The sequence below is a fragment of the Oreochromis aureus genome, linkage group 18, assembly GCF_013358895.1.
Source record: "Oreochromis aureus strain Israel breed Guangdong linkage group 18, ZZ_aureus, whole genome shotgun sequence".
NCBI classification, from domain to species: Eukaryota; Metazoa; Chordata; class Actinopteri; order Cichliformes; family Cichlidae; genus Oreochromis; species Oreochromis aureus.
The window spans coordinates 31813984-31841289 of record NC_052959.1 but is presented as its reverse complement, the minus strand read 5'-3'; the positions used below and the strand labels follow the sequence as shown (position 1 = coordinate 31841289).

Here is a 27306-nt window from a genome sequence, read left to right as displayed (position 1 = left end):
TGGCAAAGAGTTTAATGCTTAAACAGAAATTCTACAGCGACGCTCCACAAATAAGGTAAGAGTTTCTTTGCTTCCTGTTTAAATCTTTCTTTGGTTAGGTCAGAGTGTGCATGTGTGCATACACAGTATTAAACAGCACAGCTATAAAGTGAAGACGTATGAGTGTAACAGGCAAGGATAACGTTCATGTAAAGTCTTCAAAGCGCTCAACTTATCGTTGCGTAACGTTGCCTCTGATCACTGGATATGTGAGACAGCTTAAAAATCCTCGGCAAAGTGCTGCAGCTCCTCTGGCCTTCAGCCTCTGATCGCTATCACAGCTAACAGAGGCTAATATTATCAAGCATTTTCAGTCTGTAGTCAGAGATTAACTGATGGGTTTTTAGCTTTATACTGCAAAGAATGTAAAGAGGTAATATTAAGGAAATGTTAAAGAAATCGAGAAGTTTTCGTACACTCATCATGAGCATGAATGTCATGGTGTGATTGTACACCATACATCTTTAATGACATTAAAAAAAACAAGACCTTTGATTTTATTTTAGATTTTCTCAAAAGTATGTATCCAAATATAGACATACACATCAGTAATACTTGATAAAATTATGAAGTTGCACCTTGATCCGATGCTTTTGCTATCCATCAGCAAGCTTCTGGCATAACTCTGGATATTTGACCGCTCTTCTTGGCAGAATTGGTGGAATTCATTTAAACTGGTTGGTTTCCTGTGACTGACCCAGCTTTTAAGGACAGTCCTCGTCCTGTTGGGACACCTAAACCTGGACACCTCTATCCGAGTTTCAACCATCTAGCTGCTGATTTGAGGTGATGCTACAGATTTTATAAGTAGTCCTCCTCCTTCATTCTTCCATTTACTTTGTCCAGTGTACCAGTACCACAGGCAGCACAGCAGCCTCAGTGCATGATGCTACCACCACCCTGTTTGACACCAATGCTCTTAGGTTTGAAAGCCAGACCTTTACTTCTCCAGATTTAGTTCGTATCATTTTGGCCAAATAACTCTGTGTTTGTCTCGTCTGACCATAAAACTTGGAGCTGCAAATTCATGTCAAACTTGTGTCGATTTTGGAGCAGGGGCTTCTTTCTTGGTCAGCACCCTCTCGGTCCATGGCGATGGAAATCTCGCTTGAGCCTTGGTTAGTTCCTGAACATCCAGACTCTCATCTGAGGGTGACGGGGTCTTCTTCCAGATGTTGGCAAAGTGGTGAAACATCAAAATAAGAGAGAAACTGCCAGTTGCAGTCAATCAGGATCACAAGAGAAGTTAATAGACCTTGGCATTGTAAAGTCTGTTTCAATGTCAAGACATTGTAGAACCTTTAGAACCACTTATTAAAAGATTTAAGTGAGTGTACGGATTTTTCCTAATCCAAACAAAATACATTTAAACCGAATCCTTGATTATTTTTTAATGCAGTAAAGTTATATGCTGTGCAACCTTTCCACCTTGGAAAAAGAACAGTTCAAAGACATTCATGCTCATGATGAGTGTATGTAAACCACAAATGTATACACAAACTATTTATTCCTGTTTCTTTAAAATTACAATCTTAGTAATGATGTGAAATTTTTCAGTGGAATTCTTTTATACAACCTGCATGAAACAATAACGAATATGTCAGATTAGCCTTTTGTGGTCCATCTTCAGCACTTTGTAGTTTCATCATGGCAGACCCACCTCAGCAAAGCACACAGTTCTCTTTTCCTGAGGCCTTAAACTCTTCTTCACATCCCTCCACGCCGCCCTGGAGGTCATGTGACCAGTGAGACAGCAAATTTGGCATTAGTGCAGAAAACATCATATACATAAATCAAGTGATACAAATCAAGTCAGTTTTAAAGCCAATAATGAAGTTATTCTGACATCTTTAGAGGAAGTTTGCTCATTAATCCCCTCAAAGACACAAACATCAGATTTTACTCAGTAAACTAAATGAGAGTACCGATAACAAAAACGTGTTTGCTAGCTGAAACCTCAAACACGAATCTACATGTAAATATTTTGTCTCATTTTGAAATGAATATGTGCGCCTTAATACTAGAAGAAACATGTAATTGCTTTTAAATAAAGATTAAATAAAGTTTTAAGGGAATAGGATCAGATGCAAAAGTATACTACAGCAGCTTTTCCCATGAAACATTTCCTGGATTGCATGGTGCATATTAGCATGCAGCATTCGTTGTTTTTCTGCTGCAGAGACCTTCATCATTGTTGTTGCTCTAGTGATGTCACTCCATAGATCATAAAAAATGACGCGTCAGTGTCATCTGGATCCATTACTGTGCAGAGTTCTTGCTTTGAGGTCGCATTAAATCAAATCAAATCAAATCAAATCACTTTTATTGTCACGTCACATGTGCACGTACACTGGTACAGTACATGCGAGTGAAATTCTTGTATAAAGATTAAATATAAGTGCAATAATGAGACAGCTGACCTCCTGAGAGGCACTGATCACTTCCCTGCTCTTGGTGAAAAATGCTTGAGGCTTTAATAACGTTAATGACACACTTCTTCATCTCATCGAGCGGACGGGAGCCACAGGTGGGCCGAACCGTTTGAAGCTGTTAGAAACATTGAAGTACTGAGCGGAGAAGGTGGAGAGCGTCGTCGTCCTTGTTTTTGTGTGGGAGTCAGCGCTGTAATGGGTGATGTTAAGGTGTATGTTACGTATTTGTAAAAACGCGTGACCTGATGACTTTGTTGCTGTGATTTGGTCGATGATCCTCAGCTTTGAGCGTTTGCAGGAATCACAGCGTCGTTGCTGCTGAGAGCAGCGGCTTAGTAAGCTTCAAACTGTGACCTCTTCTGGTTTTGCAGAGAATTACAGCAACATGCAAATCAGAATATGAAATTTACATTTACCGTTTATTCGAGCCTGTTTCAGGAAGCAAGATCGGGGATGAGTGTATTAATCTTAATTTCCCCAATCAGAAACAAGCTAGAGTGCTTAGACTGACTCTGCACATGCTCAGTATGATACCCCGTATATAAAAGATGCCCACTATGAAATATCAGATTTATGTTGTATCTTCAGTGTTGCTAAAATGTTGGTATCTCAGAGGCAGAAGTGACCAGTGCTACTTTATCAGCTAATGCTAGCTAGCTTAGCTAGCAGTGTCTAGCTAGACCAGTATCTGCTGGTTACCAAAGTAATAAAACAGTCATAAATCGCATTTTATTCACCAAAAGGAAACGTCTTCGACTGGATGTAGCGTACAACATTACAAGTACACTGACAGCTGAAATATGGTGGTGAAATCTAGTCCAGTGATTCAAAGTAGTGTAAGTGAGGCCCAGCACACAGCTAGCAGCTGCAAGTACTCAGTGATACCTGTCAATCAACGTGGCCACACCCCTAAACTTAAACCTTACCAGCATCCAAATAAATAGGTTGGCAAAAATGTCACCCTGTACAGGTGCAGAGGTTACGAAGGGTTAAACTACCCACAGAAACCGAAACTGTTTTTGAACCAGGCTGTTTATTTCTGTTCTGAACACTGGCAGTGTTGCCAACTCCTCAGTAATGAAAATCGCTATTGGCTGTCCTAAAAGTCGCTAAAAGTCGCCAAATGACGTCATCGCCTAATTTGCATAATTGGTCATGCTAATGTAATTGTAACCTACGTTGTTGGAGAGAGAAATAACATCGTGGAAGAGACATAAAGTGAGTAAAAAACGTCCTAAATGCATTTAGAATTTATTTAGAGCTACAAATTAAATTTCTTTTAGCAATTATTGTTTTTTTTAATGTCCTTTATCCGGGCTTGGACCGGCAAAAGTGACCCGAAATAGGCACTCTGGTGGAGTTACTTTGTGTGTGTGTGTGTGTGTTTATAAGTAGTTTTAAACGTTGTGATCCACAAAACAGCATAACAGTAAAAGAAGAACTGACTGCGTTACAGTCAGTGCGGGAGCAGCGGCTTCACTCATGCGCGATTCATTTGCAGTTTGGACGCATAGGTTTGAACGTCTCCTGCCCTGATAGAAGCTGCGTGAGGACTATCCTCCGCCTGTGAGCCCTTTGGCACGGGTGAGGTGCCCACGGCAGCACCCACTGCTTGTTGAGAGTAGGAGCGATACACGCTTTCACGTCAAAAAGTCATCATAAATAAGTCTCCAGTAACACCAGAAAAAGTCGCCAGATTTGTCACTAGTCGCTTTTTAGAAAAAAAGTCGCTAAAGGGGTCTGAAAACTCGCTAAATATAGCGACAAAGTCGCTAAGTTGGCAACACTGAACACTGGACACACTTTTGAAGCCAGCCTCTAGTGGACATAAGAGGGACTGCAGCTTTTGGTTTTTAAATGTTGAATTCATTTAATTTAATTGGATTAAGGGAGCAGGTAGTGATCTATAAACACATTTTGAGTGAGAGTGGAGCCTATTGCAGAAAAACTAGGGGATAAATCAGGGTCAATACTATGACCTCAAATGAAAATCACGATTAATTGAACATTTTACCTCGATTTTGATTATTGATTATGATCATCAAACACACACCAGGTTTGCACTGTGAATGTGATCTAAAGCTGGCATATTTGCTGCGGTGATATGACTGTGCTGTCAACAGTGCTGTAACAGATTGGTGGGATTACCTTCGGTCGCTGAAACCATTTTTCACGTGATTTTTTTCTTCTTAATGTTTCATGTTGTCTTTACTAAAGATTACAATTGTGTCCATACAACAGAAACAGCATTTTTAACTATAATCTTTATCAATAAGGAAAGTTCGAAGTCTATTCTTAAAAGTAGAGAGAGGGTCTGTCTCCCAAACCCACACTGGGAGCTGGTTCCACAGGTGAGGAGCCTGGTAGCTTTTAGAAACGCAGGAGCGACAGGTAAGCCCGATCGGATTTGGTCTGATATGATGAGCTTGTGCACCCGACAGGAAGTTGAATATGAAAAAAATCTTTCTCCGTCTGAACGCAGGTACGAGTCATGTTCCTGACGTGGATGTTTCTGCTGTCTGCTCTTCCAAACGGTGAGTCCCTCTGTAAAACTGCACATCATACAGGATCCATTTAATACAAACTAGTTCTATACTTTTACCTGCTGACTCAAAGATTATGATAAGGATCATTTACCAATTATTTACTAATTACTAAAGAGTCAGAAATGCCTTCAAAGCTTGAATAAATATTTGTGTCAGATTAGCTGTTAAACATATAAAGCAGAAATGTTATGTCTCCTTTAGTTTCTTGTGTGTGCTGATGTGGAAACATTTACCTTTGGTGTTTTAAAGGTCACATTTATGACCTTAATCGTTTTATTTATTCTTATCCAGTGCTTTCCGCCGGCTCCATCTTCTGTCCGGACCCGGAGGCAGATCACATGACTGGTGAGAACAGAAGCAAACATTAGTTAATAAAATGAACAGATAGATGGATAAAAATAGACAAAAACAGGACTGGAGGCAGAATGTGTATGAGAGGGGGTCAGAGGGCATTACAAACTCTTATTGCTGTGGGGATGAAGGACCTCCCGAAGCGCTCAGATCTACAGTACAGTGAGAGGAGCCATCTGCTGCTCCTGTGCCCACCCAGGAGGCCACAGAGAGAGGGTCTACTTTAGTCCATCGCCCCCCTCTGCCACAGTTTTAAGTGAGTCCAGCCTCCTGCCGAGCACCAGGCTGGCGTTAGGCTGTTTGTGGTCATTTGTGTCATGCATTTCTTTATAAAATAGACATTGATGGTGACATGTCTGCGATCAGTCTTGTCCTCACCTGTGGACCCCCTGTGCTGCATCTTTAAATGAAGTATGGACTCAGGACTGAGTCTTCAGTTTTACAACATGAGACTTAATTGTAGTGATAAAGATACAGACTCGAAGCGACGTTGTGTAAATCTCCTAACCCTTCATGGATCTACAGCAGCAGCAGCGTTCTCGACTTGGATAGCTCAAACAACAGTCGTCGACTTCCTGTGGCATTGTGGGCCGTTGTTGACATCGAGGTCGAGAGGCTCTGATGTTCAGCACCTCTATGGTCTTAATCAGCACTGTACCTGCATGTGGAGATCTGCAGTCCAAATAATCTTCCACCCTGTGTGCTTCTGTGGACTCGAGTTACCTGCAAACAGGATCATCTATGATTAAATCGCTATGCTCTCCACCTCAAAGTTTACAGAATCTCTGCAGGTGCGATCTTTTCGCGGCCTCGGCGTGTTTGTTCATTCACCTTCCGTCGTCTCTTCCTGCAGATTGTCTTGGGCTGCGCTTCACCTGGATACACTCGGTCTTCGATAACTTCCCCTCCATGCTGAGCTTTGTGTCGAAGCTGCACTGTGCGACGGGGATTTGCCCACATGACCTGGAAGATTATGGCTGCTCCTGCAGATATGTGGCAGCTGGAAACCCCGTGGATGCTCTGGACGTGTAAGTAAGCCTCAGATCGCAGCGGGACTGCGGTCACAGCAGCTGCTGAATTTAAAATACGGCATAATTGAATTCAAATGCTGGAGGCAGGCAGGTGTGAAGCAGACTGAGAGAGTCTTCGCTGACCACCCCTCCCATCACCATGGAAAATATTATTCATTATGCTGGAATCCCTCACAGGAGTTACAGTACAGGAAATGTCCAAATCAAGAGACAACAGCTTTAGGGTGGACTGGAATAATAAATGAAACCATGTACTTACTGTAGTACATCTCTCAGGCTGAACACCTTTAAGGTCTGTCAAAGCCATCAAGAAGAGGAATAAGCAACTCAGGGATGGTTGAAAAAATTCTGGGAGACTTTCCACCGTTTTCTACTGTTAAAGCTAACCTTTAGCTAAAACTAACCTAGCAATTTCCAGCAAGTCAAAAACTGCAGGCTAAGCTAAAAACTCAGTTTTAGACACTTTTTCCTAACCTGGATCTGTATGATGCTATAGGATGCTACAGAAGCCAGAAGCCAATCAGAAAAAAAGTCGCTTAAAAGGAAGGGTCGGATTAAAGGGGGAGGGGCTTGTTTCTGACAGAGCATTAGTCCAAGCTGAATTAAATACAATGTTCATAAATATTATGACTTCTTTTTCTTTTTAATGTTACATTTACAGCTGAAGTCACTTTTTTTATTCATGGGTTACAAAATTAGCAACATAGCTCCTTCATCTCTGTGAAGCTAATCAGTGTATTTGATAAAGAACATGTAGCCTCTGTTTCATTGGTGCCATATTGTAGAAAGTATGAAAATAATTATGACTATTTCTCAGATAAAAAAAGGCAAAGACTTTAATCCCAGACTCGATTGCTTTGATGTACTTTTATAATAAGCCACTATATTCCTCTACGTATCTGCAAACACCAGCTATAAGTGTATATGTGAAGAGCTTTTATTGTGAAAGGCATATGCAGGAAGCACCCCTGCACTGAGCAGGTTGTGTTTCGCGTATTGATCAGACCCTCGTCATGTTATTCATCTCTTCTTCTTTTTCCCGTTTCCGTCTGCAGGTGCTGCGAGGCTCACCGGCTGTGTTACCAGAACGCTGCCCCCTGCAGGCAGGAGCTGCCGCTCGCCCCATACAACTTCAGCTGTGCAGCAGCTGCAAACACCAGCTGCGGTGAGACTTGCGGTTTATTTTGGGAAATGTGCTCGTTTGCTTTCACACTGGGAACCATCACAAGACTTTCCCTGTCAACAAAAAACAAGTTTTACTCACAGTGGAACCAAAAATGATCATTTTCACACTCGGAGTTTGTACAAAGTGAAAAGAAGCGATACAAAAGTGACTCCTCCGTATACTGACCTGCTGCTCTGTGTCTAGACTCTTGGAACCCGACACAGTAACACAGCAGAGTAAATAAAGACTGTGGCACTAGTACAGTGTACTAATGTCTGTGGCTCTTTCTGTCTTGAAGATGCTGCTGATTTGTGTCAGCAGAGGTTCTGTGAATGCGACCGAGCCGCCATCGACTGCATGACTCAGAGCCCGTACAACTCAACGCTGAGAGGCCTCGCCGACACGTCCTGCTCAGCTACAAATCAAACAGGTGAGACGAAGTGAAGTCGTCTCCACAGCCAACATCTGGTTACGGTTTTTGGTTCCTTTGGATGTTTAGTCATTTCACTCATGTTTTATAAGGAAAATTTATATTCAGCTTCCTTCAGTGTTTCTCAAACCAGTGCATGCTTTTTGTACATCTGCATTACAAGCAAGAAACTAAATCTGGCTTTCTTTAATGGCACCAGTTTGGCAAAATGGGACCAAATCCATGACTCGTGCTGTGGAGGACGAGGAGGAGAGTGGATCAAAATCACTGATCAATACAGGTAATATAAAAATAACTCCAAAGACATAAATCGTGTGCAGACAGGTCTTATATAAAATACTGAACACACTGTTGGTGAAGCTTCTGTTTGAGTTTGTAAAAGGAGAAAAAAGAAGAATCAATGTCCTGCAAACTCACTGTGGAAACAGTCTGAGGCACTTACAGTAAAGTGAGGCACCACTGACAGTTTTCAGTCACCAGGTAGCTTCAGACAGGCGAGCAAAGAGAAACATGGATACATCCAATTAAGTCTGGTGTTCTTTTGGCAGCAGCTCCTCTGCACACCCACACAGTTAGACCCAGACTCACAATCCAGCTTTTTGACTTGTTTCCAGCTGAGTTATTTTTACATTTAAAACCTGGTTTAGGTTTGTGTTTAACACTTTTCTTTGGGCGTAAACTCAGACCTTTTTTACAGTTCTTTAACATGCATCAAACTTCCAGACTTGGTTTAAAATTGGCTCGATCTGAATCCTAAAGCTGCAGTGAAGCCGGGCTCTCTGCTTCAGTGCGCCTTCGCATAAATCGGGATGCATCGTATGTGTCTTGCAGTCATTCACCAATCAGATGATGATATGAAATGGTGAAAAACAATCTATGAAGTCATAAACAGCCTGACTGTAAAATAAACAACTGTTGCAAGTAAAAAAAACAATAAAATAAAGATTTTAATTTGACTTCGTTATTTTAACTCTGAGTGCGCTCTCGTCTCGCTGCTGCTGTTTATATACAGTGTTTCCACTTCACGTTATATCTGCAAGAGTTTAACATCAAAGCTTACTGTGTCGTTGCCTAGCAACACAGATCTATGACGTTTCCTGGCAGCAGTGTTGGTCAAGTTACCTGAAAATAGTAATTAGTTGCTAATTGCTGATTACTTCTCTAAGAAAGTAATCTCGTTAATTTACTGATTACTTATTTTCAAAAGTAATTAGTTACTTAGTTACTTTTTAAAAACACGATACACAACCTGAATACGTAATAAAGTAACAGACCTTTCAGCCCAATTCTATTGTTTCTGAATAATCCATCATATTAAATGTAATCAAATGAAAAAGTTTCTTTTTAAAAATTGTTTTATGATTTTTAATCTTTTAACTTTATGCATCAAGCAAAAATTAAATTATATGCAACAGTCTGACTAGAAGACATTTGTTTAACATTTAAACCTATTTTCTGCAGATTCCAGCATATAAAATAAAATAATATATTGTGTTTACACTCTTTCAAATAGATGCAAGTAAAACACAGCAGAAAATAAATAAAATCAAAGATTCAGCAGCTCTGAGTCCTGTCGCTCTTAAATCTATTTCCACCTGTTTAGCAGGAGTGGGGCGGGTGGAGGTTTGCCCACAGCGGTCATGTCAGTGGGAGGATCCGGGGGTTTCTCTGTGAATGTCACATTCCCGTGGCAGCGTGCTCGGTGCTCGCTCAGATTTGAAGTTTAATTTTTCTTCCCACGCAGAGTGAACAGCGGACGCTAATGTTTTTAACACTTTCTACAGAATCAAACTCAAAGTAATGTCAGTACTTCCAAGCTTTAAACGCTGCATAGCAGGTCTCTCTCGCACACTCCATATTATCCATTGTTGATCTGCACACGTCTGCTGTTGCCACAAACGTCGCACGCTCGTACATCATTGTCATGTGACAATCTCACAAACTAAATCACGGTTTAGTAACAACTTGCTTACAGGAAAGTAACAGTAATCTAATTACTTTTTTCAATAGTAACCCTTACTTTACTCGTTACTTGAAAAAAGTAATCGGATTACAGTAAGGCGTTACTGCCCATCTCTGCCCGGCAGTGACATTCACGTAGGTGTTCTTGTTGTGTTTTCTGCCTTTTCTGTTTCTGATCTTTGACACAATCAAAAGGTGAGGTTGTTGTTTTTAAAATCTTGTTTAGAAACTTGTTTCATTCTGGTTTTTACTGGTTTATTTGCTAAGACGTGGTTATGTGTTTGGTTTCAGATGGTTACTTTGTTTTCAGAAACGTCCAGGCTTACTTTGGCACAGGTTTCTTTAGACTGATTTCTTCGTTTCTGACAGATTTTTAATTTGGTCTCAGAACATTCTGGAGAACTTTCCACTCCCTCTGTGGATCTTTGGTCTCAGTGTTTCTGTCTCTTGATGTAAAGCCGGATGAATCGTTGATGCTGTGAGGAAAAAAACTTCTGCTCTCTTTGAAGATCTTTCTTCATGACTCTTGCTGTACGTTCGGCCTCGCTGTCCTTCTGAGCGAGGCTGATTTAATAAATTTGAGCAGTGAGCTCATTAGTCCTGCCTTCTCTCCGGTGTGTCTGACAGAGCTCGCAGCTAACAGCGGTCTGAGTTTCTCATTAGTTTCATCGTGTGTTTCAGATCTGCTCGGCGGCGTCGAGGAGACAGGTGAAGTCTTCAGAGCAGCAGGTAAGTCTGTGTGAAACTCTGAGGGCGCCACCATCAGCGTTCCTGAGACGGCGCATCACTTTCCAAACGGGTCGGCGATGTCACATCATAGAAAACGATTGATTGGGCAGAAACGCAGACGGCTGAGTCACACCTCAGCCAATTAAAACAATGACCTCTGGATGTTTAAGCTGCAGCTTCCTGCCCACATCCAGCTAAAAGAAAAAGAAACCAGTGATTCAGACCTACTTTCATCCGTTCGTGTCCAGATAGAGATGTCTTATCAAGCCGAGCTGCTCGCCGCCTCAGAATCAGGAGAATCTGAAGTGAAGAAGGTTATTAAAGCAGAAAAGTTCAGAGGGAGGTTTTTTAAACCTGATGACGGCCTGTCACGCACTTCAACCCGAGATCTCTCTGAAACTGAACCCACTCTGTTTGAACTCGAGATCAGCTCGAATTCACTTGATCTGTTACTTTGATGTCAACAGCAGATTGAAAGTCTTGTAGAACTGAACAGGATCAGGAGCACGTGGAGGTCCATAAGTTACACCTATTTACATCTGTAAAGCAGTGCTTACATCCTTGGACTAAGTTTCTGATCACAAAGAAGATAAAAGAGAGAATATTGGGCTCACGTTGATCCTGCCGACACAAAACCAAACTGAGATATGAAGCATCACGTTAGCGCATTAATGTGTTTCCATTGTTCCTTTGTTCGAGTGTATATTTCTGTAGAGAGACTGAACTTCTCCTGTTTCTCTGCAGATGTTCTCCCAGTAGAAAACACCTCAGAAAGCTTTAATTTCTCCAGCTCGTTCTTCCTGTCAGCAGGTAAAACTCCTGTTTTTATGCTTCGCTTCACTTTCTACAACTCTGCACGTCTCCAGAGCAGAACAAAGTGAAATTTCAGATTTTACTTGGAGAGCTTTAAGATGCTTCCAGCCTCAAACTCGGAGTGTTCACAAAAGGGACCGACCTCCTCTTCCTTTAAGAATTAATGGAGTGGAAACAGATTTCCTTTTCTGATAAAACAGATTTAACAATGTAGTCTGATGGTAGCTTTTACTCACTGCCATTTAAAGGTCAGACGTCTACAATCAGAAGCTCCTAATGAAGCTTGTTTTGGTCTTTAACCGAGAGGAAAACAGCAATTTTGATCATGAAATCAGATCATGATCTGATGTGTGAGAACTAATCGCCTAAAAATAGCACGAACACTGTTACGAGGTTCAGTTCAGTCGCTCCGGTTAGTAAAGAGTGAAGCTTAGCAGGCAGCTAGCAGCTACATACACCTATCAATCTGTCGTTCTAAGACGACACAGAAAACATTAAGCTTTGATATTCTTTATTTCAGTGATGGAACTAGCCTTCGTTGCCTTTTGGTTTCCACACTTTTAAAGCCTCAGTGTGAGCATTTCATTCATTTCATTCAGTAAATAAAGAAAAATGAGACACACACATTAAATAAAGCCAGAAAACATCTACCTGCATCTCAAACAGGTGAATGGTGAATGAACTGTGACTGTCTCCACAGCAGTAACAACAGGCAGGGTGGATAACCAGAGTGACACCAAGGCCGTGGAGTACAACCTCAGCACTCCAGCACCGCTGATGCCTGCTGGTATGACCTCTAATTGGCCCGCGGGCCACAGGTTTAACACGGAAACAAGGGCCATGTGTGATCACACATGGAAATTAGTTTTATTGTAGACTTTTTATAAGGTTAGTTGTGACTAAAACACAAGACACGCTTTTATCGTTGGGTAAAAGTTTAGAAAGGTTCAATCGTCGTTTTGCACCGGCTGATTTGTGTTGTAACCTTTAGAGCGGCTCCCAAACTTGGCACCATCTGCGTGTTATCCTAATATTTCTCATCTTTCCAGAGGACCTTGAGGAAGGCACAGGAGGTGCAGCGGAGGTGGAAGAGGCAGAGATGACACACCTGAGTTATATCTCTAAAGGTAACGGTTACCTCACCGTCTCCCCTCCATCCTCGCTGTAGTACTTTTCTAGCAAATGTAATTTGCTAGATGCTGACCGGCGGACAGCTTCCAAAACACCAGAAATAATTTCCCCGCTGTTCGACTCCTGCTGCTCGATGACTCACTTGGCTCAGACATTTCCTGCTTTTACAGATCTGAATGAGAGCGCCACAGAGGAAGCACTCGAGCAGGAAGAGATAAATGGGGATCAGATGACCCACAATCCTCCAGCAATCAGCCGGGGTGAGCCAGAAACACTCGGCGTCTCGATCACGACTGATAAAAACGAACGTCCGCCTCGGGCTTAATATAAAGTAGCTCTTTTTATTTCAATGACGTGATGTTCTTTATATGATCCCATAACTGAGCAGTGATTCATCCGGCATCTAATTCATAAAAGATTTTCTAAATGAGGAATGTGTTCTTGTCTGTGGACAGAAGGAAAAAAGAAAAGAAAGGAAACTTTCTCGGGTGCCAGAAAAACCTTCATTAAAATGGCTTTTTATGTGCAGAAATATTATTAATCATTAATCATAATCTCACTTTGGAGTACCACAAAAGAAAAACTTCAAACTTCATCAAGTCAAACTTTAAATGGATATTAGTGTCTCTGACACTGTATGTGCAACAAAACTAAAGTATTTATTCAAGGTGCAGTTACAATACAGATCACTAATACTCAAAAAAGGATAACTGATTAAAAGTGGCTGTTTTCCCCCCTCAAGGCCATCTCCTTCCACACCTGTGGGCGGCTTCCAGCCCCACGGCCCACAGGGAGCTCTGAAACCTGATTAAACGCCAGCGTCTGTGTGCGTTTGTTCCAACTGGGTCTCTGATAAAGTGACCTGCAAGTTTAAAAGCTTTTAAAAGAGACCACCGATTTCAAAGGAAGTCTGTGGACTGATGCAAACCCTCCTCCTGCTTTAGTTCCCAGCCGCATACGCTGTATAGCCAGTAAGCCCTGATCACATGACCTCACGGACCTGCTGGCGTACTGATGTATGCTGGTGATAAAAGTCTAAATCGGAATCTTAAAGTGGACTCTGAAGTTACTGGAGAGCCAGTGTAACTGAATACTTAGAAGACTCCTTTTCGTTTGAAAGGTGAGTCAAAAATTAAGATTAAATTTTCTTTTTTCAGGAAATTAAGATTCCTGAAAGAAGATTCAGCAAATTTAGCAAGAAGACACTGTTTCTGTTTTCTCTTCACAAGTGGGGGAAAATGATTGAACCCTCTATTTTAATAGAGCAGAAACAACAGAATAGAAACTGCAAAGGCACCAAAACGGAACCTTGTGGCACACCGAAGGCAAGCGAAGCAGAAGAGGACTTCAAAAATACAGACAGAGTATCTGTGTGATGTGATGACGTTATAATTTTATCTCTTGCAGATTCAGGTTTGCGCGTTCATGGTGAAGAGACGCCAACTGAAGCAGAATCCAACCTGACCTCTTCACTGAGCTCTGCTGCTGAAATCACAGAGGTGAATGAAACGGGAACATCAGCGCCGCTCGATCACATTTTACCATCGACTCCTCCGAGAACTACAACTCCCAGAGAGCTGACATCAGCGGCTGTGGAAGAATCAGCCGAGACAGGTGATGAAGAAATATTTATCCTTTTATGATGTGTTGATTTTTTTTTTTTTTTTTATCTCAAATTATAGATGATGCAAAACATGGTTTAGCATTAAAAGGACAGGGGTGTGGTCAAAGCAGGGGCTTAGGGTGGCACCGCCCTCACCCCCACCCCCATAGAGTTGTAGATTAGATTGTCCATATGAGAAAGTTACAATGCCAAACCAAATAATTTAATAATACACAACTAAAGCTCTTGAAATAATTAAAGATACAAATGTTTGGAACAGTGTACTGTTTGTTCATGACACTGCCCTCTGGTGGTGGTACACATGTACAACAGACTGCAGAGCTCCTCGTAGGCCCGGTGCACAGCCATGCTGAGCCCTCAAAACATGTTTGTGGAGACGGGAGATTGATTCACAATGAAAAAATCAGCACAACATGAATTTTTAACCAGCTGTCAAGTAGTTTGGTTTATTTGTTTAGTTTTATTTTTCTGATTTCCCGTGACTGTGGATTGTTTGGGAATTTTTCTTTGTAGGATGTTACTGGCTGGATTGAGATTGTTGTATTTTGCCCTTGCCCTGAGCTTGTGTGAGACTCTTGTCTTAGTACCAGAAGTCAAAGAAAGCACTGAAATAATGTTCTTTTGCCTCCTTATTAACAGGTTTAGCCTCAACAACAACCAACGCGAGTCCTTCTGAGTCATCTGAGGAGGAAGGAAATGGGAAAGAGGAGGAGGACAATGAAGAGGAGCAGGAGTCTGGTGAGCTCTGTGTGTTCATACTGTATCACAGGAACTAAAGAATAAATCAGAGAGTCCCAAAAGACTTCAGTTGGACTCATTGGGAAGTGTGAATATTCATGTTTCTTTTCTTCATCCTCAGTCTTTGATGTGCTCAAAACTACAACAATGACAACAGCAACAACACCGTCAGCCACAAGGAAAACTCCTCACACAGGTCAGTTTGTCACAGGGGACAGAAATGGCAGCTTTATCTATACAGGGAGTGCAGAATTATTAGGCAAGTTGTATTTTTGAGGAATAATTTTATTATTGAACAACAACCATGTTCTCAATGAACCCAAAAACTCATTAATATCAAAGCTGAAAGTTTTTGGAAGTAGTTTTAGTTTTAGCTATTTTAGGGGATATCTGTGTGTGCAGGTGACTATTGCTGTGCATAATTATTAGGCAACTTAACAAAAACAAATATATACCCATTTCAATGATTTATTTTACCAGTGAAACCAATATAACATCTCCACATTCACAAATATACATTTCTGACATTCAAAAACAAAACAAAAACAAATCAGCAACCAATATAGCCACCTTTCTTTGCAAGGACACTCAAAAGCCTGCCATCCATGGATTCTGTCAGTGTTTTGATCTGTTCACCATCAACATTGCGTGCAGCAGCAACCACAGCCTCCCAGACACTGTTCAGAGAGGTGTACTGTTTTCCCTCCTTGTAAATCTCACATTTGATGATGGACCACAGGTTCTCAATGGGGTTCAGATCAGGTGAACAAGGAGGCCATGTCATTAGTTTTTCTTCTTTTATACCCTTTCTTGCCAGCCACGCTGTGGAGTACTTGGACGCGTGTGATGGAGCATTGTCCTGCATGAAAATCATGTTTTTCTTGAAGGATGCAGACTTCTTCCTGTACCACTGCTTGAAGAAGGTGTCTTCCAGAAACTGGCAGTAGGACTGGGAGTTGAGCTTGACTCCATCCTCAACCCGAAATGGCCCCACAAGCTCATCTTTGATGATACCAGCCCAAACCAGTACTCCACCTCCACCTTGCTGGCGTCTGAGTCGGACTGGAGCTCTCTGCCCTTTACCAATCCAGCCACGGGCCCATCCATCTGGCCCATCAAGACTCACTCTCATTTCATCAGTCCATAAAACCTTAGAAAAATCAGTCTTGAGATATTTCTTGGCCCAGTCTTGACGTTTCAGCTTGTGTGTCTTGTTCAGTGGTGGTCGTCTTTCAGCCTTTCTTACCTTGGCCATGTCTCTGAGTATTGCACACCTTGTGCTTTTGGGCACTCCAGTGATGTTGCAGCTCTGAAATATGGCCAAACTGGTGGCAAGTGGCATCTTGGCAGCTGCACGCTTGACTTTTCTCAGTTCATGGGCAGTTATTTTGCGCCTTGGTTTTTCCACACGCTTCTTGCGACCCTGTTGACTATTTTGAATGAAACGCTTGATTGTTCGATGATCACGCTTCAGAAGCTTTGCAATTTTAAGACTGCTGCATCCCTCTGCAAGATATCTCACTATTTTTGACTTTTCTGAGCCTGTCAAGTCCTTCTTTTGACCCATTTTGCCAAAGGAAAGGAAGTTGCCTAATAATTATGCACACCTGATATAGGGTGTTGATGTCATTAGACCACACCCCTTCTCATTACAGAGATCCACATCACCTAATATGCTTAATTGGTAGTAGGCTTTCGAGCCTATACAGCTTGGAGTAAGACAACATGCATGAAGAGGATGATGTGGACAAAATACTCATTTGCCTAATAATTCTGCACTCCCTGTAAAGTGCCACTGCCAACAATTATCAGAGTACGAGACAATCAGACAATCATCTATGAGCAGCATTTGGCTGCAGTGGGGAAAAAGGGCTCCCTTTTAACAGGAAGAGACCTGTGGTACCTGTACATTAGGAGTGGGGGAACTCTGGACCTCGAGAGCCGGTGTCCTGCAGATTTTAGATCTCACCCTGGGTCAACACACCTGAATCAAATGATTACTTCATTACCAGGCCTCTGGAAAACTACAAGACATGTTCAGGAGGTAATTTAGCCATTTAAATCAGCTGTGATGGATCAAGGACACATCTAAAACCTGCAGGACACCGGCCCTCGAGGCCTCCTAGAAGGAGGAATTCAACTGTTTAAACCAAAACTGTTTTCTGTATCAAGCTGTGAACGTCTTTATTTCTTATTGTGAACATGGGACTCTATGGATACTGACTCACTGTTGGAGCCTCAAGTGGCCACTAGAGGAAATGCAGTTTTTGATATTTGCTTCATTTTTTAGCTGTTTAGTTCTAAACTGCATATTTTTCCTTTGAGCTATTCTGCAGCTTCGCTTATGAAGTTATATCAGCTGTTTCATGCACGGTCTATAAAAATGGTACATAATATTAAACTTTGACCCTCTCGCTATACGAATAGCCAGCAAGGATATTCTGTCCTGCATACTGCGACGTATATCAGGATGGAGTAATACCCCCTGGTATTTGACATGACATACAGTATGTATGCTGAAAAATGAAGCCTAAGCAAAAATACCAAAAGCTGCAATTCCTCTAATGTCCACTTGAGGCAGGCTCCAAAATTGAGTCAGTCGCTGTAGACTGACATATACAGCAGAAATAAACATATTCACAAACTGCTGCAGAAATGGTTTTGGTCTCTATGAATGGATTAAACCTTGACACGTGTACAGGGGAGGTGAAAGTTTACAGTTTATGGATGTAGCTTGCTGACCAATCTAGCTAGTTAGCTGTAGCTGTCATCATCAGCCACTGTCACATACAATTATGGTGACTTGTTATGAAAATATGCAGTTTTTCAGAACAGTGAGGCGTTAAAAATGCAAAGTCCAAAAATCAGTGAGCTATGTCACAGTGGCTGCTTCCATCTTTTAAATACAGTTTGTCCTTTCATGTAATAAAATGAGTTTGTGCGACTCCTCTGTGGGTTTTTAAGTTGTACAACACAGAGGAGTAAGGTGTGACTCTAATAGATGCAGGCAGTTCACCGCGAGTCTTTGTCCTTCAAATAAAAGAGACGTGATTCAGATTTAGACTCTTTCCTTGCCGCTGCTTCCCAAACACACACCGAGAGCTGCCAAATGGTTTGATCGAGTGTCACAACCCCGCTGCTGGGTAAAAAACATGTAACTATTCAAGTGGTTATTTTCCTCTCCTCGGCGTCTGCAATTACGCAGCGAGGCTTTGACAGGTGTCTGACGGGCCTCGCTCGCTCAGAAATCACCGGGTATATTTTTAATTCCAAGAAGAAGAAGAAAAAAGACCAATTCCAGCTCTTTTCTTTAATGCCGGCGTTAATCAAGTGGATTGCATTAACGTCTCACTTCTGACAGCCTTTGTGTTGCGCTCTCTTCAGAAGGTGGAGGAGGTGTCAGCTTCACATTAACACCAGCAACACCTCCAGCTTCACAGGAGAGAGGGGAGGGAGGTGTCAGAGAGGAGACGAGCTCTCCGAGGCCCGCTGAAGGTCAGCTTGTTTTTCTTTAGCAACAAGCAGGCATTTCATTACAGAAACTTTCAGAGGAGGAAAAATCTGACCTTAATGTACAGCGAAACATTCAAGGATGTTTGCTGGATGGGCTGGATGAGATGATCGATATCAGGTAGCTGCAGATAGCCGAGGGCTGCTCTGCAGAGCTGCAGATTTTCTTACTTTGGCTTTTTCCACATGTTGCTAGTCCTCATTCCTGGTGAAACTTCCCCAGTTTTCAGCAATTTTTCTCAAACATCAGCCTCCTACTAACACAGATTTATGTTTTTTACAATTTCAGGAGAACTAGCAAGATGGGAAACAGCCAGTGTGGTTTAGTCGACGTGCGATTTGTGGGGAAAATAATCAGTGAGAAGTGTTTTCATGTTTTAGAGACTTTGATTATCAGTGGGGCCTGTAGACTTTGAAGCCCGGTGTCTTATCACTGCCGCCACTGTAACGTTTACAGAACAATTCAATTTCAACCTGACAAAGTGAACATAAAGGCAATTTTTAGGTATTCATATTCTGTTTGCTACAAGAAGCGAACAGAATATGAAAAAGAAACAGCCGACGTGACTTTATGTCCAAAACGTTTGTGTCCTATGTTGAAGAGATGTCAGCTGAAGCTGAACTAAAGCTGGGCTGTACTTCAGTGTGATACCAGCGTGAACCACAAGATGGTGCAAAGCATCTGATAAAGACGGAGGCAGGGATAAAAAGAAATATCACAAGTTTAAATAACATTAGTGCACGCACAAAAACACTAAAACACATTAATCATCTTTAAAACGCTGCCCTCTGGTGGTGAAAGGTTTGCAGAACGATTAAAACAAGCAACACTAAAGATTGTATTTGCAAAAATATTTAAGTTATGACACAAAAGTTTGTCCTTTGCTCGTGCAGACAAACATAAACGATGCTATTTTAACATGCCAGAAGTGCTCGGTCCAACCACAGGTGCAGTTTAACTTTAATATCAAAGATAAAAATTTCACAATGTAACAACACAGCAAGCTGTCAGCATACACATCAGTGTATATCACAGCGAGCAGTGCGAGCTCCCTGCAGCGTCCCAAAAAATCCTCCTTTTATTTGACTGAAAGTGAACACAGCAATTATTGAGACAGCAGCAGAGGCCAGCTGACCCCGTCACCAGCATATTCATCCACAGCCTTTAAAGCGATTCATTGAAGGAAAAAAAAAAAAAAAAATCAGGCATTGTGGAAAGCTGCAGGGAGCTCCTGCTCCCCCACACAGCGTATTCTTTGTTGTGCAGCTATTTTCTCCCCTGAATCTTTTCCACAGTGTCAGAAAGTGCAAAGCTGCATCACCCACAGAGCGACAGACTTTCTGGCTTTTAATGTGTATAAAACTGTCATCTAGTTTAATATTGTAAGGTAAAAACCCGGAAATATCATGGAAATAAGCCTGATAACTCAACAATGATGAGCAGCACTTGGTGACAAAAATAAAAAATTCTGTGGCAGAACGAGGCTCAGATCAGATCACTGAGTACAGAGAACATAAAAGCTGTAATTACTAAAATTATTCCCCGTTTTGTCAACTTTGCCCCAAAAGTTCAAAATCAGTGTTTCCTGCATGTTTCACAACATTACGGCGTCACTAATCAAGCTGCTTCATGTTACAGGCTAAATAACCAAAGACAAGGTTAAAGGTACACACCTACCTACGATAACAAGCAGAGTGATACGCCTGCCACCACACAGCTGCCGCCGTCAAAGACCTTTGTGCACACGTGGCAGCACCACAGCGTGATTGGTTTCTTGTAATAGAATAATGCATTACAGTAAAACCCCCCCCAAACACTGAGCATCCTCGTGGTCGCTCTGCTCACCTGACGTGTTGCTATCAGGTGTTAAAACCGGCTCAGTCGCAGAAAACTTGAAGGCTCAAACATCAGCCTCTGCTGGAGTTTCAGGCAGGAGTCGATGTTCGCTCTCTCCAAGTTTAGTGTAAGTGGTCAGGAGGGCTGATTAGGGAGTGACTCCTCACTCTGATCTGCTTCCCAGGCCCACAGATCACAACCAGAGTCACAACACAGGCCTCAACCAGCAGCTCGCTCCCACTAACCAAACCAGTGAGAACCACCACTCCTCCTGACGACTCATCAGAGGAAGACGCCACACCTCCTCTTCCTCCTCCTCCTGCTGCTGCTGCTTTCAGTCTTCAGAGTCAAGGTGAGAAAGGCCCAGCTCGCCCCGCCCCTATGGGGATGAATTAGCATTTAAGCCGACCTGTGGGTGTGAGAATTTAATGACATGTTTGCACCATCTTTGAAATTTGCATCTGTGGCATGAAGTGTCAGGATCACTTCAATCTGCAGGAGTTTGCATGAGCTGCATGAGCCGGCTCATCGGTGATGTGTGAGGAATATTTAAATGAAGCGAGGGGAGCCACAAAGCCTCCGGGGTGATCTTCACAGCACGTTTTCTCACATTTCTTTTTATTCTGTCGCATTTCAACACAAAAATAGTTTTTGTTTGTTTTCAGATTTACAATTTTGAGATTTTTGCTTTCATCCCAGAACAGCGGGCGGTCCACTGAAGAAGATTTCCAAGTTTCCCATTAAAGACGGATTCTGTGGTGGATTCAGACTGACAGCTTCCAGTTTAGCTAGAAGTGCTTAACTTTATCCATCAGAGTAACTGCCAGTCAAGGTTTAGACTTATTTATTCTAAAATAAGCCCTCACCTTTAACCTCTTAGGCTCATTTACTGGACTCTACATTTTCTGTTTTACAGTTTGTGCTCCTTTTTTTTTTTAAAGAAACAAAAAAAACAAAAACCTTTGTGTCAGATTAGCAGAACTGTGACACCATGGGTGCAGTGGGTAGCTGGGTCGCTGATTTTACAGGAGGGATCTAAGGCTTGTTCATAAGTTTGAGATTATTTTGTTCAAGTAATTCAGATTCCTAACGCCACCCACTACAGGAGATGGACTTCAATTTGTATAGCTTTAAACATTTATAGTTTTATTTATACAATCTGATCAGAAAGTTAAAAGCCTCAGCTGTCTGTGTTCTGTTTACCATCTTCTCAGTGAGACCAGGGCAACGCAGGTTTCACTGTACGCCATTAAATCATTTTCTATGGTAAAACTGATGACCTGAACTCTGGTGTCAACTGTGTCCTCTTTCCAAAAATAAAAAACAATAGAAGGATTTTCGATTCAATTCAATTTTATTTATATAGCGCCAAATCACCCAACAATCATATGACCCCCTATGAGCAAGCACTTTGGCGACAGTGGGAAGGAAAAACTCCCTTTTAACAGGAAGAAACCTCCGGCAGAACCAGGCTCAGGGAGGGGCGGGGCCATCTGCTGCGAGCGGTTGGGGTGAGAGAAAGATCAGCTTTTTGACAGACTGAAGTAGTTTCAGCATCTTCAAAGAGGTGTGAGTAAAAAGAACCTAACAGGACGTCTGTGGAGAGATCTAAAGACAGCCAGCATGATTACCACAGATTACCAGAGGTGCACGAGGAGATGACCCTGAATGTGAGATCAACCAAATCAGGCCTGGTAGCAGAGAGGAATCATGGGAATGTGAGAGTAGCTTCCTGTACAGCAGCAGCATTACATGTGTGTGCAGAGGCACCGCTCGGAACCCATGACTGTTTGAATGCGAGGGCAGACTGTCACTCACGTTCTCACAGTGAGGGGCCGTGCTCCTCAAAGTGTCAGTGACAGTAAATCTGCGCGATGGGATTCCTGCAGAAAGCTGACAGCTACCGTTCTGTCGTTTCAGGTGAAACGCTCCCAACATCCGCAACAACCACATCTTCATCAGCGGCTTCAGTGAGAACCATTGCAGAGACGACGCAGAGGAGACCGGCCACCTCCGTCACACCGCGTTGGGAGGTCCACACCCGAAGCACAACAGCAGCGGTTTTAAAACCTCCGCCACGCTCCACCAGCGAGGCTGGATCCGAGGAAAAGACCGGAACGACAACGGTCAAACCTCTGAGTGTGGAAGGAGGAGAGGAGGACGACTCGCGGGAGAAAGACTCGGACGGTAAAGTCTGACCAGACGTTGGTTAAACTTCATTAAATGCAACATTTTCCCCATCAGGAGGCCTTCTGCCTTTTTCCTGTCTGACCTCTTCGTTCTTCTCTGACTCGACAGGTTAAATGAAAATTCAGACGAAATGAATAAATTAAGCAGGTTTCTCTCAGGGGTTCAATAAAGTTAATTATGTTTCAAAGGGTTATGGAAGTTAAATTAAGTAATCTGTGACCTGTAATGACAGCCAGGCTCATAACTGACAGGAACAATAAACATTATTTTAATAATATCGAGGTCTAAGCTGCGTAATAGGAAGAGAAAGATCCCCAAAGGAGCAAACACACGAACACACAGCAAACGTCTAAGTGCTGATGGGATTTGGTTTCTGTTGTGGTTGAGAATGAGGCTTTTTTAGATTAAATTTGCTGAAACACTGGTTTCTTAAGCTCAGAGGTATAAAACAGTAAAAATATTGTTTTTAACACTGTGGAAAAGACAGAATAACTGACTGCTGTGCAGAAGCAGTTCAATAAATGTAGAAGAGTAGTCACAATAAAAAGGAAAACTAAAACTGACACTCACGACTTTGAATCTAATATTTGAGTTTTTAATTACAAAAAAGCAGAAATGGGCAGCGTTTTACAAGCAGGTGTGTCGTTACTCTGCTGATATTTCTTATTAGCGCTACGCTCATTTCCTGAAAAGCCTTTGCCTTTAACCAGGACGCCATGAAAGAAGAGTGTGTTTGTAAATGACTGCAGGGTTAAACTAAAGACAGTATAAAACATGGACATAGCTCCAGGTCAGAAAAATTAAGCCAAGGCAAAAGTACCTTAAACCTGCAATCTATGTGGAGGCCACCAGATGGCGATTGGTTCATGTTTTTGCAAATAAATTTAGTAAATCTTGGTCGTACTACGTTTAAAAATGGAAGATGAGCTGTGGTGTGAAACTGCATGCTCATTGGCTAACGAGTTGTTAATCACAAGTCATTAGCCAATGAGCATGCAGTACAACAGGCAGACCCGGTTCTCCTCAACAAGATGGTGCGAACGCTCATCTTGAGTCTCAGAAACAACCGGGCGATGTCACCGTAGCTACGTCCGTCTTTTATACTGTCTGCGGACTCACATGGACTCGCTGCGCCAACCTATGGTAAAAATTGGTATTGTATAAATGTACAGCTCTGTACATTTATGCAATAAATGTACAGCTCTGTTCTAGCTCAGCTTGAGTTGTTCGCTCTTCAAACAGCAGATGCTTTCATCAGATGGCAGTTTGGTGGAGCCGTCTCAAGCCAATTTCCTCCAGAAGCTTTAGTGCCAGGTTCTTCAACCCTTTAAATGTGGCTTTTGTTTTTAAAATCACATCAGTAGATCCATCCACCTTAAAATCACATCAGTAGATCCATGCTTTTTTACTGTGAAGTCTTTAATTCTTGCAGATCTTTAAGGCCGTCCAAACAAGATGATTCGTAGTGTAGTAGCACCTAGAGACGATTGAATATCAAAGTTTAGCGATTTGTAAACTGGCAAAATTACAACGAAGTAGATGAAAGATTGAAGCGCCTGCCAGTGGGAATGAAGGATCCTGCTGGCTGACATGTGAGGGGATGGTAACGCATTGAGTGGAGCTTCATCCACTACTGACTGACCATTACAACGCTTTAAATGTGGAACAGCGCTCCTCACCTGATTATCAAACTCAGGCGACTGGTGAGTCCAGCCGGGAGTTGCGGTTGAAATTTATTTCTGTATTATTTCACAGCACTTATGTTCGACAGATCCATGTAAATATCAACCATCTTTGACTCTGTATTTGTGCAGTGCTGCTTTGTCCTCTTCTGAAGCTCGTGCTTGGAGGTCACGCTTTTTTAAATGTGCCGTTTCTCTGTTGGCAGACTGGTTCACTCCTCAGAGGAGGGCGGTGCCGTTCTTCGCCTGGTCCCTGCTGGAGTCTGTTGGGCTGACCGACATACACCTGCAGCCAGACACCAAAGGTAACCACGGATAGCTGCACTTCTAAAGTCTGAGTGGAGCTCTTCACTGATGACTGAGCTGAGATCTTGGCGTCTTCCCAGCAGAATGCAGTCACTCCTTCAGCGTGTACGCCAGCGACGGTCAGTCCAGACGGGAGATGCCGGCGCTGGGGGAGATGCTCCACTGCCTGACGGGACGCTGCCCACACGAGTACGAGATGTACGGCTGCTACTGCGGACAGGAGGGCGGCGGTCAGCCTCTGGATCAGCTGGACAGGTGAGCTGTGTCGAGGAATAAGGATCGGGACTGTCCGTGAAGACCCGACAGCTCCGACAGGGTTACCCGATTCTCCAAAACAGTGCGATAGTTATCACAGTGCACAAATACATCTGCTGCTTTTCAGGTCCTTCCTACTTTCATGGTGTGTTGGTCTAAAGCAGGGGTTCCCAATCCCAGTCCACGAGGGCCGGTGTCCCTGCAGGTTTTAGATGCGTCCTTGATCCATCACAGCTGATTTAAATGGATAAATTACCTTCTCAACATGTCTTGATGTTCTCCAGAGGCCTGGTAATGAACTAATCATGTGATTCAGGTGTGTTGACCCAGGTTGAGATCTAAAACCTGCAGGGACACCGGCCCTCGCGGACTGGGATTGGGGACCCCTTGTCTAAAGTTTAAGTGTCTGAGTGCTGCAGAGACCCTGAGACTGACTCCTGCTCCTCTCCATCAGGTGTTGCTTCTTCCATCATTGCTGCCTGAAGCAGATCAGCTCGATGGGCTGCAGGCCAGAGAGGAAGCTCAACACTCAGATCTCCTGTGAGAACGCAAAACCACGATGTGAGTATGGCAGATCCCTCGAAACCCAAGTCTGCTGCACTGCTGAGAGATCAGTTTCACAACTGATTCTCATATTAATGTAAATATTTAACCTGCAGCTGCCACAGTGGAAGAAAAAACACGGTTTACCTTTGACATCGAGTCAGAAATGATTTCCTCTGTAGGGAGGTCCTCTGGTCTTCCTGCAGATTTTTCATGTTTTCTGAAGAGCTCGTGTTTTTTGTCCTGCAGCTCATAACTTTATACTGAGTTTCTGCTGGTGTATCCAACATTTAGCCATAATTAATTTCTTTGCTACCAGATAAGATGGGTATTACCAAATCACTGGAGAGCCATGAGTTATTTTCCCCTCCAGTATAAATTAGAGCTGCTGGGACCTGATGATGTGTGTAGTCAGCTCGGCTTCCTGTTTGGCATCTTGAGTGTAATGTTCTCCTGCTCTTATGAAGGGAGGAGCGAGGGCACTGGTGGTAGCTCTCCCTGCTTCCAGCCTTGGGACAGTCTGGTTTTGCAGTATGATGTTGGTTTTTTTTAAAAAGCTCATCATCATATTTGACTTCCTAGACCTCTAAAAGCACTTGTTGACCTCTCCATCTGATCCCTCCTCACTCTGCTCAGGTCAGGGGGTCACTGTGTGCGACAAACTGCAGTGTGTATGCGACAAAACCACAGCAGAGTGCATGGCGGCCGCACACTTTAACCACAGTCTGCCGACGCCGCAGTGCCACGGGCCGACGCCCCCCTGCCGCCGAGCCAGCAGACCCCCCAAACCTCTGAGGTTCTCCCCCCAGTCCAGCGAGGAGTCGAACATGGAGGTCGGGGACGCCAGCAGTGAGGAGGACACGGCTGCAAACACACCTCCACCTCAGCAACCTCCTCACAGGTGAACTTTTTATTTACAGCAGGAAAAGCAGGTGGACGTGTCCGAAAGTCAGGTGATGATTCAAACAACTACAAAGATGACAAATCAATAACATTTAGAATAAAGATTTATCCAATATTTCCATGTAATCGAATGGAGCTTCAACAAACTCTACACCCACACAGAGTTCGTCCTGTCAGTGCCGTGCTGATTATCAGTTTGTTGATCCTTTGATCTTTTATCAGCTGCTACTTTGTTTCCACTTTTACATCATTTAAAAACAGATTTACAGACGCTAACGTCAGAAATCCACAAAATAAAGATCAGTTTTTTTTAATAAAGAAAATTATATAAATAATTTTAATAAAATCTAATTTTATTATATTCCGTGCAAGTACTGCTCCTCATTTTTCTCATTTACATTTCTTTAGAAATTTAAAAGAAGTTTTAGAAGAACATAAACAACATGAAATTAACACAGTCGTCTCATTTTCATATCCACTAACGTCAAATCTCTCTCCGCAGCCATGACAGCTCCGACCTGAAGGACAACGAGAAGTTGACTCCTTCTGCTGGATCACCCGGAGACGTGACACATCCTCCTCCTCTCCCTCCCCCTCCTTCTCCTGCTGCCTCCAGTGAGGAGAGCGGGGAGCGACCGACACTCAGCGGGGTTCAAAACCAGAACCTGAGGCCGAGTGCAGGGCAGGGCCAGGGGCAGCAACCGGGAGAGAGGGAGGAGGAGGAGGAGGAGCAAGAGAGAGGAGAAGAAGAGAAGGAGGAGGAAGAGGAGGAGGAAGGTGGAAAAGAAGAAGAAGTAGAGGAAGAGGAGGAAACAGAGAAAGAGGAGGAGGAAAAATAGAAGCTAACGAATTCCTTCTCTGTGACAGACGTGATGTGATGTCATTTTGGGGCCTTGCTGTGTCACAAGCTGGACTCAACGTTTTCTGACATCTTTGATTAAAAAAAAAAAAAAAGATCAGTTTGTTTACTTTGATTTTTTTTTTTAAACACATGAAATGAATCTGTTGAATAAATGACGGCAAACACGCCTCTCTGGGCTCTTCCTCTGATCGGTTCAGAGAGCCGACGGTAATAAAGACACAACGACT

General features: G+C 42.8%; 1 protein-coding gene across 1 annotated transcript; it reads left to right on the top strand.

Moving 5' to 3' along the window:
- Window positions 1–30: 30 nt before the first annotated feature.
- Window positions 31–27188, top strand: oc90 (otoconin 90). Its single transcript, XM_039602008.1, has 22 exons — window positions 31–55; window positions 4954–5005; window positions 5309–5362; window positions 6222–6396; window positions 7455–7564; window positions 7863–7994; window positions 8194–8274; window positions 10638–10685; window positions 11430–11495; window positions 12199–12285; window positions 12548–12625; window positions 12800–12889; window positions 14037–14243; window positions 14893–14991; window positions 15113–15187; window positions 20523–20690; window positions 22259–22525; window positions 24417–24515; window positions 24597–24771; window positions 25226–25332; window positions 25951–26215; window positions 26720–27188. Exons 2-22 carry the CDS (start codon window positions 4963–4965, stop codon window positions 27054–27056), a joined length of 2763 nt encoding a protein of 920 aa, XP_039457942.1. The 5' UTR covers window positions 31–55; window positions 4954–4962; the 3' UTR covers window positions 27057–27188.
- The last annotated feature ends 118 nt before the right edge of the window (window positions 27189–27306 follow it).

What these genes read in the sequence shown, in the direction of transcription:
- oc90 (XM_039602008.1), top strand. Translation starts at nt 4,963, where the DNA reads ATGTTCCTGACGTGGATGTTTCTGCTGTCTGCTCTTCCAAACG. An exon ending in TGAAGTCTTCAGAGCAGCAG is followed by an intron (nt 10,686 to 11,429) that starts GTAAGTCTGTGT and finishes GTTTCTCTGCAG; the next exon opens with ATGTTCTCCCAGTAGAAAAC. An exon ending in GCGGGAGAAAGACTCGGACG is followed by an intron (nt 22,526 to 24,416) that starts GTAAAGTCTGAC and finishes CTCTGTTGGCAG; the next exon opens with ACTGGTTCACTCCTCAGAGG.